Genomic DNA, 18,431 nt, shown 5'->3' with positions numbered 1-18,431 from the left:
AATTAAGATTGATCAATTACACAAAAATTAACGCGTTAAAAAAATGGACACATTTTAATCGCACTTATTTTTGCACCGCGGAACGTTTCTCACTGGATGAGTTTCAGCCGTTAAAGTCCCGGCTCTAATAAATATGCAAACACCACTAGAGAAGACTCAACAGAAGCTGAAAAAACAAAACGAGAGAGGTTGATGCGAAGGAGGCAAGGACAGAGGAAGAGGGAAGAATGACAGAGAGGGGGCTTTGAGCTGAGTGCAAACAGGAGGAGAGCTGGGTGGATGAGTGGATGAGTGGAGCTGAGAGGATGAAAAGAGGAGAGAGAGATGCTGACTGACAGAGAGGTGGAGAGCCTCAGAGCTGATCTCTGGGATCTGCATCTCTCTCTGCGGTTTAGAAGCAGAGAGGGTGGCTGTGAAGTCACACAGCACTGCTTTTAGTGACTGTGTGTGTGTGTGTGTGTGTGTGTGTGTGTGTGTGTGTGTGTGTGTGTGTGTGTGTGTGTGTTTGTATCCACACAGACGACAACGGGAAGAAAGCCAACAACCCCAACCACTGTAACTGCATCATCGACCAAATCTTCACAGGGGGCCTGCAGTCTGACGTCACCTGTCAAGTCTGCCAGTAAGTGCGCTGGTGTGTGAGGTTCCTCCACAGAAAACAGCACAAAGGGCCTCGCTGGAGACCGGAGGAAGAGATTAAAGCTTAATAGAACAAAGACATGCACTTGTTCTCTACAGCACTGTCTCACTCTACAGCGACATTGTTGTTGTTTTGTTGTTTTTTATTGTGCAATAATACAATACAGTGATATGGACAGATAGGGAGTGAATATTAAACAACGACAAAATGTGTGTGTGTGTGTGTGTGTGTGTGTGTGTGTGTGTGTGTGTGTGTGTTTCAGTTATACATCTAGCAGTTAAGTATTAATATATGATAATAAATATTATGTATCATTATTAGGCAGAGAAAGCAATACTACTAAAATGTAAATAGAATTAAAAAAAAAATAACAAAAAAAATTATATATATATATATTATCATTATTATCACCATATATAATATATATACATAATATTATATATATATATAATATAAATAAAAAATAAAAATAAAAAAGGAGCATGCATGTACAGCTACATTGTGTTACAGTGTGTGTGTGTGTGTGTGTGTGTGTGTGTGCATGTGCGTGTTTCAGTTATAGATCTAGCAGTTAAGTATTAATATATGATAATAAATATTATGTATCATTATTAGGCAGAGAAGGCAATACTACTAAAATGTAAATAGAATTAAAAAAATAATAACTAAAAAAAAAATATATATATATATATATTATTATTATTATCACCATATATAATATATTATAAAAATATAATATGAATAAAAAATTAAAATAAAAAAGGAGCATGCATGTACAGCTACATTGTGTTACTGTGTGTGTGTGTGTGTGTGTGTGTGTGTGTGTTTCAGTTATACATCTAGCAGTTAAGTATTAATATATGATAATAAATATTATGTATCATTATTAGGCAGAGAAAGCAATACTACTAAAATGTAAATAGAATTAAAAAAAATAACAAAAAAAAATTATATATATATATATATATATATATTATCATTATTATCACCATATATAATATATTATAAAAATATAATATGAATAAAAAATTAAAAGAAAAAAGGAGCATGCATGTACAGCTACATTGTGTTACTGTGTGTGTGTGTGTGTGTGTGTGTGTGTGTGTGTGTGTGTGTGCATGCATGTATGTTTCAGTTCTACATCTAGTAGTTAAGTATTAATATATGATAATAAATATTATTTATCATTATTAGGCAGAGAAAGCAATACTACTAAAATGTAAATAGAATTTTTAAAAAAATAACAACAAAAATAAATAAATATATATATATATATATATATATATATATATTATCATTATTATCACCATATATAATATATTATAAAAATATAATATGAATAAAAAATTAAAATAAAAAAGGAGCATGCATGTACAGCTACATTGTGTGTGTGTGTGTGTGTGTGTGTGCGTGCACGTGCGTGTTTCAGTTCTAGATCTAGCAGTTAAGTATTAATATATGATAATAAATATTATGTATCATTATTAAGCAGAGAAAGCAATACTACTAAAATGTAAATAGAATTTAAAAGATATATATATTTAAAAAAAAAATATATATATATATATATTAATATTATATATATATACACATACACACATATAAATAAATTAAAAAAAAGAAAAAAAAGGAGCATGCATGTACAGCTGCATTGTGTTACAGTATGTCTGACTTTTACTGTCTTGACCAAACTCAGAAATGACACATTTATCTTCTCACCGTCCCGGATCATAACTGTCTGATTCCCTGGCCGTGCCCTGAGGTGACACCACCCTCTCCTCCAGCTTTCACATAGTGCACCATCAACAACACACTAAACTGCTACACTGCAGCAACAGTAAAACCTTTCATTGCATACAGTCTGTAAAGTCGATCTCTAGTTCCACCTGGTGGTCAAAGAAAGGCTTCATTCTCTGATATGCAAGAAATGTCTAACTGCAGTAACTACATTTTTGGTCAAAATTGAGTTATAACTAAAAATGAGCTCCTTGATGTCTGTTTAATCTTGTGACAAAGTTTTAGATTTCAATTTTGATTTATTTCAGAGAAATAATGATATAAAAACCACAAAATCCAACTCAAAACCAAAGCAGTAATTGCACTTACCACAGTCTGCTTTGGATATATATACTAATTTAAACATAAAAATGATAGAAATTATAAGTTTATTTATAAGGGAAATTATTATCTAGATAGTGATGAAGTAAAAAAGTGAGAAAATGATATTAGGACAAAAATATAACATTTCTTTGTAATATTAAGTCTAAAAATAGGCACATTTTTAAATACACTGATAACAAAATCAATTTGAAAATGTTTATTCACTGAAAACTAAATATAAAAGCTGAAAGAAGACAACATTGTAGTTACTGCACTGTGTTTCTGCTTTACTATTAGAACCTTTTACAGCAAAACCAGAGTGCAGTAACTACATTTTGGGGGTCCAAGGTCAAATAAATCATCATGATTTTTTTAGCATAAAAATGACATCATCAATACATGTAGAAATAAGTGTCATATCACTCATTTGGCTGGCCAGTTAAAACACGTTAAAGCAGTTTTTTTCTCAGTTTTACCCTTTGTGTAGTTACTGCAGTTAGACTTTGTAGGACAGTACAGTACCTGACAGAGTATTTATACCATCAAAATGTGGCTCACTTTTTAATTAACAACATAATAATGTAATAACAACATGAGGCCAGTGTGTTTCTGGATGCAAACAAAATGACTAAGTGGACCTTATGGTGAAACCAGTATGAAGTTATTTTGGAGCAGATTCCCATCCTCAGTTTCTCTGAGTTAGGTTGAGCCCTAAAATCTGAGAAAATATCATTCAAACTAAGTAAAAGAAAAAGAAAAACTGCCAACTTATTTAGGGCCAAGGTTATAACAGTTTTTGATTTTTCATTAGTTTTAGTTTTAATTTCGTTGCCCATTTTTGTTTTCAAATTCAGTTAGTTTTAGTTAGTTTTAAGAGTGAGTTTGCTAGTTTAAATTAGTTTTTAGTTTTTGGAAAATGCTTAGTTTTAGTGTTAGTTTTAGTTGTTTTGTAATGGGGTATGTGTTGGGTGCCATATTCAATAAGGTCACAATAAATGTTTCCTTTATTTCCTTTGTCTGATCCATCTCAGCCCCAATAAGTTTATTAAGTCATAAAACCAGATAGATGAAATAGATTTCATATCAACCAAAAAGGTTGACGTATGAAAAAAGTTGACAAAGACGAAAACTAAGAACGTTTTCACTATAATTTTAGTTAGTTTTGTAACCACAAAATACATTTTCAGTTGGTTATCGTTTTTTATAAAGTCTCGTTTTTATTTTCATTTCAGTTAAAGAAAATGTTTTTTCAATTCTAGTTTTTGTAATTTTGTTAGTTTTCGTTAACTATAATAACCTTGATTTATACCATCAAAATGTGGCTCACTTTTTAATTAACAACATAATAACATTGCCAGTGTGTTTCTGGATGCAAACAAAATGACTAAGTGGACCTTATGGTGAAACCAGTATGGAGTTATTTTAGAGCAGAGATTTCCACCCTCTGACAGTTTCTCTGAGTTAAATTGAGCCCTAAAATCTGAGAAAATATCATTCAAACTAACTAAAAGTAAAAGAAAAACTGCCAATTTAGGGAGCCATCAATGACTGAGGGCACTGAAAACATTCATGCGCTGTCAACCAGAATCGCTAACTTCACAAAAACTCCCTGTAAAATGTAAGCATTGTTTCAAAACAACCTCCCAAACCATCTGAAAAACTGCACAGAATGTTTCCTAAATCATTTATTTCTCAGCCTCTAGCAGATAGAACTATGAAATAAAATAAATGTGAAAGCTTAGACCCTTGGCTTTAACTCTAAATCATTGCCTTTGCCCTGAAGTGCATTATAATACTGTGGTCGGCCTCTCTGTCGCTGTTTTCTGTCAGTTCTTCTGTGTGGAGGCGTACCTTCCACACGTGTATTTCAGCCAATCCTGTTGGATTTTATTGCTCACGTGTAGGCCTGGGACGAAAACAAATTTTGCTGGACGATATATTGTCCCACAAATTATTGCCGATAAACGATATTATTGTCAACATGATAATATATCATAATAATGCACACCCTTTCAAATACAATACACTTTTATTTCTCAGTGTTTTTTACCATTGTAATTGTAATTTTAAGTTTAAATATCCTAAATAAATAAAACAAACATTTTTTTTTTTTTTTTTTTTTTTTTTTAAAGGGCAGCATTTATTTTGCGATGTAGCAAACTCCACTTTCTGTGAGCGCACAGCGTTTATATTTACTTTGACGACCAGTGTTGACTGTCGGAAAAGTAAAAAATAAAAAACTGGAAAAATTGGGGTGTTCTAAAACTTTTTCCGGTAGTGTATATGTTTCAATTGTATTGAGGTTCCTCAAGGATTGGATCGGGTACGCACTTGTTTTGTTCAGGTTAAATAGAATAATGAAGTTTGTCGTCTTGGTTCGGACTACAGAAATAATCAACTGGTCCATCTTTGTCGTTGCACTGTGTTCTCACAATAAAAAACACAAATATGCTTGATGAACTTAGATACAAATCTAAACATATAAAATAGTAAAATTTAAATATAATTAAACTATATACAAAAAGTCCCATAAAAACATGTATAATTGTAGGCATTTTTTTCCTTGTTAGCTGCAACTCTTCAAAACAAACTATGTGCGAAATGACACAGATAGCTACAGCAACGCTCAAATATTTCTGTTCTATCAAACTAAAACTATCATATCTTTGGTTTTACATGACCAGGAATGTCAAACAAAAACTGGGAGAATGTTTCAAGTCTGAACTTTGGAGTGAAGTTGGTAGTAGCGCTCCATCTGACCTAGTTTTTTTTTGTTAAACGTCACATGATCTGTTCAGGACGCCACCATCATAGACCCCAGAGGGTTATAAATGTTTTTTGTGGCATTGAATACTACATCACATCCCGATTAGCACTCTAACCAATCAGCAACCAGGCTTTTTTCAGGGGAGAAAAATGGCGCTGCTCTTTGACGGGGCCAAAAAATGGCTGGTCAAACTGCCGCAAGGGACGGCTCACATTCAAATTAGCAGCTAAAAGCTCAGTTAGCATGAGACTTTAGCTTTGAGCTCTGAGGGCAGAAGTCAGTGTAGTGAAGTCGGCACCTATGTACCATGTGGGACGATCCAGTGACTGTGGGGACCAGGGTGGTGGCTCGCTGAACAACACTGTTTATTTGTTTATTTATTAAGGATCCCCATTAGCTGGTACCTTAGTAACCAGCTAGTCTTCCTGGGGTCCACAGGAACAACACAGAATATACAGAAATACATATTCTCAATATATCAAACATTTACAGGCAAGGTCAATCACTATAAACCTAAAAAGGGTAGGAAAAGGTAAGAACAACATTTAAAAATGTACAGCTTGTATAAAATAACATTTCAGTTTCTTTTTAAATACCTGTTTACTTTCAGTGCAACAGAGGTAGTGAGGCAGATTATTCCACAGGGTAAATGCTCTATAGATACACTACTGGTCAAAAGTTTTAGAACACACCAACTTTTCCAGAATTTAATTGAAAATGATGCAGTTTAATGTCTCAGTGTACTCTGAAATGGATGCAACATTTAAAATTCTTTATTGAGCATGATAGTGTTTTGAAAGTAAAAAAAAAGATTCAAAATCACATTTTATGTTGGACTAAAGGACTAATAAAAGACACAAAATGACAAAAAAAAGACACCAAAAGACACAAAATGACCAAAAAAAGATACAAAATGACAAAAAAAAAGACACCAAAAGACACAAAATGACCAAAAAAAGACACAAAATGACTTACAAAGACATGAAAAGGATTAAAAAATGGACAAAATAGCCCAAGACTCCATAGAGTTAAGTTGTTAACCCATTTCTTGTTCCCTGAAAAAGGCCTACTTGTATAATTCTGAAATGTACATTATTTTTCAGTTTTGGTTAAGCTTACCTTTTTTTATTTACCTCTGGCAGTTCACCACTTACCTTTGTACCCTTTCAAGCTGTTCATTTGACTTGAACTGCTTGAATTTGAATAAAAAAATGGAAAAATTGGGGTGTTCTAAAACTTTTGACCGGTAGTGTAAAAGATGGCGATAAGGCCTTTGTTCTTGGGTGAGGCACTTCAAGCTGACCGTTACTGGACCCTCTAGTGCTATAGTTGTGCAAGGAGTTTCTGTCACAAGCAAGAAGCTTGTGAGTTTGAGTCCAGGATGAGGGCTTTCTGTGTGCATGTGGAGGACATGCAGGGTGTTTTTGTGCGTTAGCCCCGTGACAGACTGCCGAGCTACGCCTCGCGCACAACATGAGCTGGAACAGCCTCCAACCCCCTGCAGCCCTGCACCAGATAAGCTCTTTAAAGTCAAGATTGACGGTGACAAAGGGATTCTTTAGGAACGTTGGTCCCCACCCACATTTTCTCAGGTCGCTAATGCTATCAGCCGCTATCGTTTCCAGTATCCTTTGCTGCCAGCGCTAAGCTGCAGCATGCATCTCTGAATGATGCTCAGGAGTGTTATCTTGGGCGTCCCGGTGGCTCCCACTGGTAGAACGTTACCATTAAGGCCAAGTCCTTGCTGTGGCGGAGCCGGGTTCGAGTCCGGCCTGTGCTCCTCCCCTCTGTCACCCCCTTTCTATCTGTCACTTTCAATAAAAAAGCATGAAAAACACCCAAAAAATAATATTTAAAAAAAAAAAAAGGAGTGTTATCTTCACAGTCCAGATGAACGAGCTCAGCTGCCAACATTAGGAGTGCCAGGGTCTGAGCCACCATGCCAACTAGTTGATGGCCTCCCTCTTTTGTCTCCCTCTCACTTAAATGTCTGTCTGAATAAAGGAAAGCTACAAAGTCCTGCAGCATTTTCATCTGCTCATACTCACTCGCCATCTTGTGTGTCTCTCTATCTTCCTCATAGTGGTGTTTCCACAACCATAGACCCGTTCTGGGACATCAGCCTGGACCTGCCAGGCTCCTCCACCCCGTTCTGGCCTCTCAGCCCCGGAGGAGACGGGTCAGCACTTAACGGAGAGAGTCACACCACTGGAGCCACAACACTCACAGACTGTCTGCGCAGGTAACTTTAAAAAAAACTTTTTTATTGATTTTTCAGTAACAAAATAAAACATATAATTATACACACAGAACACGTACATCAGACAGGGTCATCTACAGCAAAACACAATGGCAGGTTTTGTTCTAAACAAAGGGCTTGTAGAACCTGATAATGTAATAAATTCCCGATAATGTAATAACCCCGATAATGTAATAAAAATCTGCACTTGAGTCCATTGAAAATGTAATAAAACCTGATAATGTAATAACTTCCCGATAATGTAATAAAGTGCATTTCCCAATAATGTAATACACTTTTTACCAATAATGTAATAAAGTATAACATTAATGGGAGGTTATTACATTATCAGATTAACCTTCATTTCTCAAGTCCTGATAATCATCTGGACCTGATGATCATCTGGACCAAGTTTAGAGAAGATTAGACAAAATTTGTGATAAGAGAGGCATTTTAAAGGTTTTTGATCAAATCAAAGATGGCGGAAAATCCAATATGGCCGAAAAACCCCATTGAGGATGCATTGAGCTGGGATTGGCCCAAGGGTTCCAGTGATACATCGTTTGTGAAAAACGGATGAACGGGTCAAAAGTTAATAAACCTTCAACTTTGACCTGTTGGTGGCGCTAGAGCTCTGGAGCTAGAGTTGATACACAGTATCACCACTTGAACCCAAGTAATGGGTGGTCTGCTGTTAAATTATTACAATATTGGGGAATTATTACATTATCAGTACTTGGGAAAAGAAGGCTACATTTTTAGCTAAGTATTTAACTTGGCAAGATACTTAGCCTAGAAGTTAGCTCAGTAGTTAGCTTAGCAAGATACTTAGCTAAAGAATGAATTTTGATCATTTTTGACCCATGTTGTGCATTAGGAGGATAGTGACACAAAAAGGGATTTTATTCAAAAATGAATAAAGGAAAACATAAAAATTAGGGTATGTGATGATCAAAAACAAACTAATTGAGGAAAACCTGGAAAACTGAATGATGAAAATAATTTATTGCAAAGATATAGAACATAAAAACTCTGCCGTGTCACTTTAGACCCATGTTGTGCATCAAAGGGTTAAAGTAAACGTAGTGAAACTTGGTGAAAGGGCGTAGCCTTGGCCAAGGAGGAACCCATTGTGGTTTAGAGATGAATCTAGTCACACAGGATACACAAAATGTTTTTCACTTTCATTTTCATTTAGAGAAACGGCATTATAGCTGCTTTCATATGGTGTAGAAATAAGAAAAAGTGTGAAAATGTTGGTATGAATTTCATGGCTAACCTACCGTAATCTGTTTAGTTTGTTCTTTATTGTCACTTAAATACGGGCATCGTTCTTGGCAATAAAATGCATCTTCATCAAAGAACAGATCTTCCTTGTGGCATCTATGTTGTTTAAATGTTACTACTATGACATATTATTGGGTTATTTTTTTGTTGTTGTTTTTCTGTTGCTGTTGGAACATGTTTAATTGTGTAGTTTTTGGTTTTGAAGCTTTTATTGGTGATTTTTCATGGAACTCTATTACAGTGCAATTGCATGTACAAAAACCACTTTATTCTGTGCTTTTACCACCTTTGTACTAGATGTTGAAAACCATGGAAACCATGACCAATCTGAAGATATTTGGCTTTTTTCAGGCATTGGGCAGTATGAGTAAAATAAAGTGTTTTTTGTACATTAAAGCATGTTCTAGTGGAAACCCAAAACACTTGTATGAAGAATGACTTTCCAGTCATTCTAGTTTTTTGATAAGTTACGTCTTTTGTGTGTTAAATGGAAACTAAATCCCTTTAGAGAGCAAAAACTAACACATAAACCAACTTCTCAAAAAACTAATCCCTGTTATTCCCAAATTCGCTGGAGCAGAGACTTCAGGGAGCAGCATCATCGATAAAAGCACAAACACGCACACACACACACACACACACACACACATGCTCTAAATCTCATCCTCCCTTGTCTAGGTTCACCAGGCCAGAGCACCTCGGCAGCAGTGCTAAGATCAAGTGCAGCGGTTGCCATAGTTACCAGGAGTCCACCAAGCAGCTGACCATGAAGAAGCTGCCCATCGTGGCCTGCTTTCACCTCAAAGTAAGAGTTTGGTTTGACTGCTGATGAAGGGGATATCGGTTATCAGATCGTTTTTTTAAAAACGTGTTTCCTTGTTCGCTTTCAGAGGTTTGAGCATTCAGCCAAACTACGGCGGAAGATCACAACTTATGTCTCCTTCCCGTTGGAGCTGGACATGACCCCCTTCATGGCCTCCAGGTGAGCACAGAACTCATATATCTGAACCCATATATGTTAGAGGTCGATATTTGCGTTTTTTACTTGCATCGGCCTGCTGCTGATACCGGAAAAAATAAAAACACATCAAATATGTGGATCATCTGAGGCGCCACCACCTCCAGGCCTAGAACAACATACACATTGTTTGATATCCAACTGTTCATATGTTTGTTTGTTTTGTTAATAAATGTTTCTTTTTTGTATAAATTGAGACTTGTGTAACATTTGTTATCATGGTGTAATTTTTTATCATGTAAATGGAGGGAGAAAAGGCAATATCGGCTTCAAGAATCGGCCCAAAAAAATCGGCCCAAAATAATCGGCAGCACGTATCAGGGATCGGTTAAGACTGATGTCAGAATAATCGATATCGCCATCAGCCTTAAAAAACCCATATCGGTCGACCACTAGTATATGTACCCAGTAGTATACTAATAAGCCTTTTGGACCAAGACAGTTCAAGGCCTGTTCGGAGACGCTGGCTAATCTCAAACCAGTTCATCACATTTCGACCACCAAAGAACCGACTCTGCCAGGAAAACTGGTTCAAGAGTTGCAATAACTCTTTGCTGGTCTCAAACCAGGTAGCGGTTACGTCAGGGACTGGGGGTGGATTATATTGACCAAAAAAATGTTGTGTTCACTAAGGATGGGAAATCAAAGCAGTGGTGTTTGGATGCAAATGTAGGCTCGCAAAGCCAGGAGTAACATTTGTAGAGAGACGGTGTGGTCCGCCATTGTTGTCATGCTTGAAGTTGCCGCTAGATTTCGTGGGTAAGCAGCGAAGTATACAGGGACGTAATGACGTGGCTCTCCTTCCTGGGGAAAAGCAAACAGGTTCTGAGACTGTTCTCAAGTTGAACCAACTGCAAAACCAACACCAGCCCAGCAAAAGAACTAGGTTGGTGTTGGTAGTAGGGGTGGAACAATCCATCGATATAGACCAGGGGTCGACAACCTGCGACTCCAGAGCCTCATGTGGCTCTCCAGGCCATCTGCAGTAGCTCCCTGTTGCTGTGAAAAAAATACATATATTTACATTTTAATTTTCAGTTACCATTGGTGCAGCCCCAAAGCCCAAATTAGTATTCTTCAGTTGTAAAAAGCATTATTTTTAAACATACTAGTCAACTAAAATGTGCATCAAAGCTTACAAAAATCTTAAAAAGCCTTAACCTTTACATTTTGCCAACTTCAAGTCTAGTTTTGAGTTTCCCTAGCTAGGCTAACTTTTGATTCCAATCTCCAAAATCACATTAATAAATGCTCCTTTTGACCAATGTATCATGTTGGTAGACTAATTTAGACTTAGTCGGCTATTTTATTTTCATTCTTAATAAGGTTTGCGGCTCAATTCCGACAATTTTTCTCTTATTTGGCCAACAATGGCTCTTTTGTTAGTAAAGGTTGCCGACCCCTGATATAGATGAATATATCAAATTAAACTGTGAATGATCCAACTGCAATCGATGCAACGCTCAAACATCGATGCAAAATCTTCTTCTTCGTCTTTAATCTACGGTTTTATTTTGACAATCCCTCTGTTTTGTTTTGAGAAGTAAACTGAGCACACGGATAGAACCAGTCTTGGGAATGATCTATGTTCATAATTGAAAGATCATCACAGGCTCTTTAAGTTAACCCATAAAAACATCTCGACTTCAATGCAATGTGGCACTAAATAGTGAACAGGAGGTCCATTTTTGTTCTGTGTATTAAAAAAGAATGGATTGAGTTTTTTTTAAATATCTGGAAGAGCTCAGAAATACAATGGTAAAATCGTATTTTAGTTGTTTTTGTGAGTTGATATAAATGTAACAGGTTGTGTTCAGTGGGCATATGATCGCTGGCACCTGAATCAAACTAAATAAAACCCGTACTGCAGCAGACTTTGTGATATCGGCCAATATTTTACCGTTGCCCAATGAATTTATCTAATTTTGTGTCTTGATGAAACCTGCAATTTACACCCTTAGTTGGGAAAAAAAAGTTATAATAGAGTTAAATAAATAAAAATAAAAGCATGATGGAGGAGGAACAGGAAGTGTCACTGCAGTAAATGCGTACTGTTGTTAGTAGACAGCTGGTGTTGTGGTGACTCACTTTGTTCTGATGTGTGTTTCAGTAAAGAGAGCAGGATGAACGGACAGTACCAGCAGACTGTGGACCCCTTCAACAATGACAACAAGTAAGGCACATTTCTATAGTAAACCAGGATCTGTATTTGTGGTCTTTATCTAAGCTGTTTTTCTGTTAGCTTAGTTGAATTTGAAATACATGTAGCTTCTCCTGAAATACTTGTAACGAGATGTTAGCTGTGTTTTACTGTCTGTTAGGGCTGTACTGAATAGTTCAAACCTTGAAACTTTTAGTCTATTAAATATTCTGCTTCAATCCATAGTTCAGCTTTGCAAAAACAGCATTTTCACCACAGTCAAAAAATGTACTGGCCTGTTTGCAGCACACAAAGGGAGGCCAGTCTAGCAGCAATCTAACAGCATCATAGATGGCATTTATATTAAGAATCCAGTTTCAAGAGACACCTTAGCTGTGTTTCCACTAGGGGGGAAAGTGTCCACTGGGAAAGTCTCAGGCCACACCCTCTCAAAAATCCTCTTACTCTGCGTGTCTCCATTACAAGTTAGCCCCCAGAGGGATTTAGAGACTCTGGAGGTGACGTTTGGTTTTCACCGTCGCTAACTGTGCACAACGTCAGCAGCTGAAAGCAGCATGGCTAATTATGCACAGAGTCTAAACAAAACAAACAGAGATCGCTAAGTGAACACCTCCTGCAGCAGCAGCACATACACACTGTACTGCTACAGAGCTAAATGTTAGCTTATTAGCAATTTGCAGACTGGACGCTAAGGGGTTAACATCCCCTCCGGCTCTGCAGCTGGGAGAGACTGCTGCAGGAGGACTGTGCCGATTCGACTCGTTTTTACTCTTCTTAACGAGCCACGGGGGCCTGTAGCAGCAGCACATACCCACTGTACTGCTACAGAGCTAACGAGTAAGTCGCTGGATTTGTCTCCAGTCGCTTTCTGGAAAAATAGTCACTAAGGGGGTCTGAAAATTCGCTAAATTTAGCAATAAAGTCGCTAAGTTGGGAACACTGCTTCGCCTGCTTTTACAAATGGCGTGTGTTGTTGTCGGGTACTACGTCACATCCCGCTTAGTGATCTATCCAATCAGTAATGTTAGAGTTCGTTTTTTTTGCAGAACAGATAAGAGGACAGTAAAATCCTTTTGACTATTTATTTAAGACAGTAATGAAAGAGTAAATGATGTACATCGACCTTCTCTGTTCAGAAATCACAGGCTGCTAAGCAGCTAGCTGTAAGCACCTGCCAGAAAAGGATGCCTAACTTACTTTTACACAGAGTTTTATAATATGAATGTGCGACTATCTGATTGGTCAAAACTGTTGGGGCAGCACCATGGTTTAGACTTGGCCCGCCCATTACGTAGGCACGCAGGCTAGTCCTAGCCTCTTGGTGCTTCAGCTTCCGGTCAGCGCCCTGTGGAAGGAAAACAGCTAACAGCACACTACTGTATCTTGTCTAGTGTTGGTCAGTGCCTGTCTCCACCCAGTGCCTGTCTCCACCTGGGCCCGTGGCCTTGAATTGGAGCACAAAGAGTGCTTCAGTTTTTATCTGCTTTCCCTCAAATAATGTGGCGATGTGCAAAGAGCTATCAGTATGTCCTTTCTGTTGATACTCCTTATTTTTGTGTGCTGTGCCTGGCATATAAAATGTGTGTTCCATGTCCCGCCAAATACACCTCTAAGCAGCATTTTTACTAAAGGTCATAATGCATACCATTGCTAATTTTATTAATCTCTAACAGCAACCAGGCTGTTTTCAGGGGAGGAAAAAGACCCTGCTCTTCGACAGGGACGAAAAAAGTCCCCACAAATTATTATTATTATTCAAATTCGGGGCGTTTCAAATTTGAAAGTAATTGGGAAAGCTGGACAAACTAACAACTTAGATGCAAGATACTGGTTAAAGTGATAAACCCCCTCTCGAGTTCTTGACTCCACTCATCTGGTTCTGTTTTTTTTTTGTTTTTGTTTTTGTTTCTGTTTCAATAACTATACTAGTATTAGTCAGGGCTATACATGTATGTAGCAAACTATCTTTATTTAATATACTAGTATTATCATTTGAGTTGATGTTGCTCTTGTCATCAATGTTATCAGCCCATGATAAGGTTCTGTTTGCAGAGGAAAACATGGCTGAAGGAAGGTTTACATGGGGCAGATAAACTCACTATTATTAAGGCTGTTATTATGATTTTCGAATTATCATTATTATCTTTATTTTATTTTTTTTCAGATTTTCAAGTTGCCTATCAATTTAGGTATAAGTATGTCTTTGTAAGAGTATTGTGATAGAGTTTAAATGATTTTGCAAGGATGTGATTTTGATTTTATTTATATTATTTTTATTCTTTAAAACCATTTATTTCTTTTTATGTTTTGATGAAAAGACTTGACATGTTTACAAGATGTAGAGCAACATGTATGTGCTGTTTTGTTTTTCTTCAAATAAAAAGTTTAATAAAAAAAAAAAAAAATTAGGGCCGTTTCGGCGAGTGAGACCAGCCCGGTCGTGGAAACAGCCCTCTTGTTGCAGCCTCGTCTTTCTCTCTTTTTTCTTGTCTGTTTCAGGTATAGTCTATTTGCAGTGGTGAACCACCAGGGGACACTAGAAAGCGGCCATTACACCACCTTCATCCGTCAGCACAAGGACCAGTGGTTCAAATGTGACGATGCCATCATCACCAAGGCCAGCATCAAGGACGTCCTGGATAGTGAAGGGTGAGCTGACTAACACACTTCTGCTCCCTTATTGGTGATGCTGCATTGTGACCTCATGGTACTTTTATCTCCTCAGGTACCTTTTGTTTTACCACAAACAGTTCCTGGAGTACGAGTAGCTCCCTCCACCAGCGCAGCCTGCAGGAGGAGACGAGGGTTGATCCGAGGATTAGTTGCATGGGAAAAGGTAACGCGGTGGTGAGAGAGGCACGGAAACAGGAACACAAGCCTACCTGAATCACTCGCAACTCTCACTCTAACATGGAACCTCCCTTACTACATACTAATCTAGTTCCACTGTACGACATTCAAGAAAGAAACTGTCTGCTGTGCAGCAAAGTGCAAGAACCACACACAATGCAAAGACGTTTGAAAGGGAGATTTGTATGGGCCCTGGAGGAACATTGCATAAAAAGTGTTTCACTTTACGTGAAGACAGCAGCTGTAATAATCTGCTGTATGAAGAAATTACTCCAGTCAAATCCCTATTTTATTCTCTTTCTCAGATACAGACAGAAGGGCAGAAGGTTTGTTTTAACCTGACTTCATGTGGGGATGGTTTACTTGATCACAAATGCTGTTCTTCACCATTTTTCATGCTCGCACAGCTGCATTTAGCACCACCTGAAGGCGAAAACGTGTGGAATCGCAGCCTTCCACGGAGGCTCTGCTTCGGCGAATAATTTTTCATTCGCTTTTTACCTAAACTGGCAACTTCCTGGACACAAGCACACTTGTCTGACACAACCACACTCCTCCAAATGACCAAATATTTCAAGGACGGAAGTTGTCTTATTATGCATTTTTGTTTTTCCGAATGCAAAAAGTGGGGTAAAAAAAAAAAAAATCACCTGACTAATAGTATTATTACGAACATTGTATAGAGAGACAGTTAATTCCATTCATTTCTCGTGAGTTTGTAGTTGTCAGTCAGATACTATTAGGAAGCATTGTCTGTTATTTACTGCCTCTCATGCTGCTTCCAACAGTCACGGGGGGGAATAAAATTACACATTATATTTTTATACATACTGTAATTAAATCGTTTGTTTACGGTTTTGCATTCTCCCTGAACTCTCACATTGTTTGTCTGTGTTACATTGTGCCGTCAATCATGTTTTTTGTGCACACAAAAGCAAAATAGCGCTGATAACATCCATGATCTGCTGATATAGCAGCTTTCTTTTCATTCTCCTGTTTAATTCACCTGATTCGGATGACATCAAATGGGCGCAAATCAGCAGATATCATTCCACAAGTTTTGGCAACTAGGGGTCTACTTCAGCGTCTAGCAGGTCCAGTAGGTTGTTATCAGCCCATTTAATGGCCTGCTATATAGACAGCAAACCTTTTTAGCATCACCATGGGGTCTATTGAAAATTCAACCATGGGATTTTTGCATAGGATTTTAGATCATTGCAGAAAATACAACATGGTCTCACAGGAATCCGTGAAATAGCCACGAATTTGCTTAACTCAAAATCCATGGAATAGCCACAGAATCACTCAAATTTCCGTGAAACTGACACGGATTTCGCTACAATGCAAGTTAATGACAGTCATATCCCGTGGCTATTCCAACATACAAAGTGATTATGTACATTCACTGAGTGAATATTTAGAAAATAAAACATATATTTCTCGCTAGAAATGTGATCAAAATCCATTTTTATGCAAAATATTGATTTTTTTCACTAAAAACGAGAGAACTGTCCGCCATGTTTTTTGTTCTGAACGCTGGGACCTTGAAAGTCACGTGACTTGGAACAAACCAAAAGGAAAAAATATCCATGGAATAGCCACGGGATATGACTGTCATTAACTTGCATTGTAGCAAAATCCGTGTCAGTTTCACGGAAATTTGAGTGATTCCGTGGCTATTCCACGGATTTTGAGTTAAGCAAATCCGTGGCTATTCCACGGATTCCTGTGAGACCAGTTTCGAAAATAAGCTCTGGGGCAAACACGTTTCTGATGCGTACACATTTTCTTCAGCAGGATAATCTTCACAAGTGAACACCATTTTTATGATGTTTGCAGCGTACATTTCTGTAGAATAAAATTTCGGTTTTATTTTTCATTTGTCTTCTGGGTTGTATAACTTTTGATACATATATGTGACATTACTGCAGAAGCCATATTCTGACAGTACCGGTTGTCCTGAAAAAAAGAATGTACATTACTTGATTCTGCATCAAAGGGCTGAGGAAATACACGTATTTAGCAACAACAAAAAAACAGATGGACAAGAAAAATCAAAATGTGGCTCTGTGACTCGAGGGTGTTAATTCAGCTGACAAAAGTAAAAAGCTAACATTATGCTATAGCTAACTACACCACAGTCGCATGACTTGAACGTTTAGACGCTCTCCGACAAGCTAACCAGCCATTTTGACAAGCTAGCGAAACCGTAGCTTAATAAATTGTTTATTAACATAATTTACAATATACAAGAGTTTGCAAAAGCACTGAAAAACACGACTAAAGGCTGTGAGGTGGACTAGTGAGAGAGTTCCCATCTGTGTCTGGCATGATGATGTTTAATTCCCCCAAACCCCTGTAGTCTCAGTTAGCCACTTGTTAGCAACCACCTTTTTAAGGACACATAAAAAAAAGAGAGTTTTTGCTAACATATTTTTTGTCGTACAACAAAACATTTCTTAAGCTTGTGTTAACAACAGACCTTATTCCAGGCATCTAACCACAAACCCATTCAAAGTCCTCATTGAGTTTGACAGGATAGACCCAATGGTGCTAAAATGCTAACGATGCTAAATGATTTAAGAACTCATTCCTGTGGCGCCCTGTTAGAGCACCATGTGATAACACAAGTAAATTATGTTATTTTATGTAACTATGTCACATCCAGTACTTTACTGTCCTCATAACTACTTCTCTTTGGCATTTACATCCATTTATTTAACTTTTTAAATTATATTTCATCACGCCTAATCAGGAGCCATTGCCCTAACCTTAGAAAATAACTTGTATAGCATAAAGCTAGCAAAACCACAGCCTTTTAACTAAATTTACCTGCTTACTTTTTAGCCGTTTAATGGGCTGGTAACAACCTACTGCACCTTACAGAAGGTGGAGCCAACCCCTACCTGCCCATAGTTATGGGAATGATAACTGCTGATAACTCCGATTTGATCGCACGATAACGTTTGAAACAGGTGGATTATAGGTTTATTTGACTAGAAATTGTCAAATGTTTTACAGAAGCATATTCTCCATGTTCAAGATACGTTCTCGTGATGCTGTTTCAGGTAAATGGCAAAAAAAAAAAGAACAAAGGAGTATGTATAAGGGGTCCGAAGCTCGATCCTGCAGTGTTAACCGTCGGCCGCATGTTGCTCTAATTCGGTGTGTTTGTATGTATGTATGTGTGTGTGTGTGTGTGCACGTGTATGTGGGGAAGAAATTTAAAAAAAGCTCAGTGTAAGTGTGTTTGTATAAAATGTGTTATTGCGTGTAAAGAGAAAAACAAAAGTGAGTATGTGTTGGCGTTTGTATGCACGTGTGTCGTGCACGTGCGTGCGTATGTACCGTATGTTCGTGTACTGAATC

General features: G+C 37.5%; 1 protein-coding gene across 1 annotated transcript in view; it reads left to right on the top strand.

The window, feature by feature from the left end:
• Positions 1–18,135, top strand: part of usp22 (ubiquitin specific peptidase 22) — a 63,579-nt gene extending 45,444 nt beyond the window's left edge. The window contains exons 7-13 of the mRNA XM_059324630.1: positions 520–622; positions 7,591–7,749; positions 9,712–9,838; positions 9,924–10,015; positions 12,162–12,224; positions 14,712–14,861; positions 14,938–18,135. Coding sequence (XP_059180613.1) covers positions 520–622; positions 7,591–7,749; positions 9,712–9,838; positions 9,924–10,015; positions 12,162–12,224; positions 14,712–14,861; positions 14,938–14,980 — 737 coding nt within the window. The 3' untranslated portion in view covers positions 14,981–18,135. The remainder of the gene's footprint in view (positions 1–519; positions 623–7,590; positions 7,750–9,711; positions 9,839–9,923; positions 10,016–12,161; positions 12,225–14,711; positions 14,862–14,937) is intronic.
• The last annotated feature ends 296 nt before the right edge of the window (positions 18,136–18,431 follow it).

The sequence above is a fragment of the Centropristis striata genome, chromosome 21 (genome assembly GCF_030273125.1).
Source record: "Centropristis striata isolate RG_2023a ecotype Rhode Island chromosome 21, C.striata_1.0, whole genome shotgun sequence".
NCBI classification, from domain to species: Eukaryota; Metazoa; Chordata; class Actinopteri; order Perciformes; family Serranidae; genus Centropristis; species Centropristis striata.
Note: the sequence above shows the minus strand (reverse complement) of the source record. Positions and strands in the feature narration are given on the sequence as shown.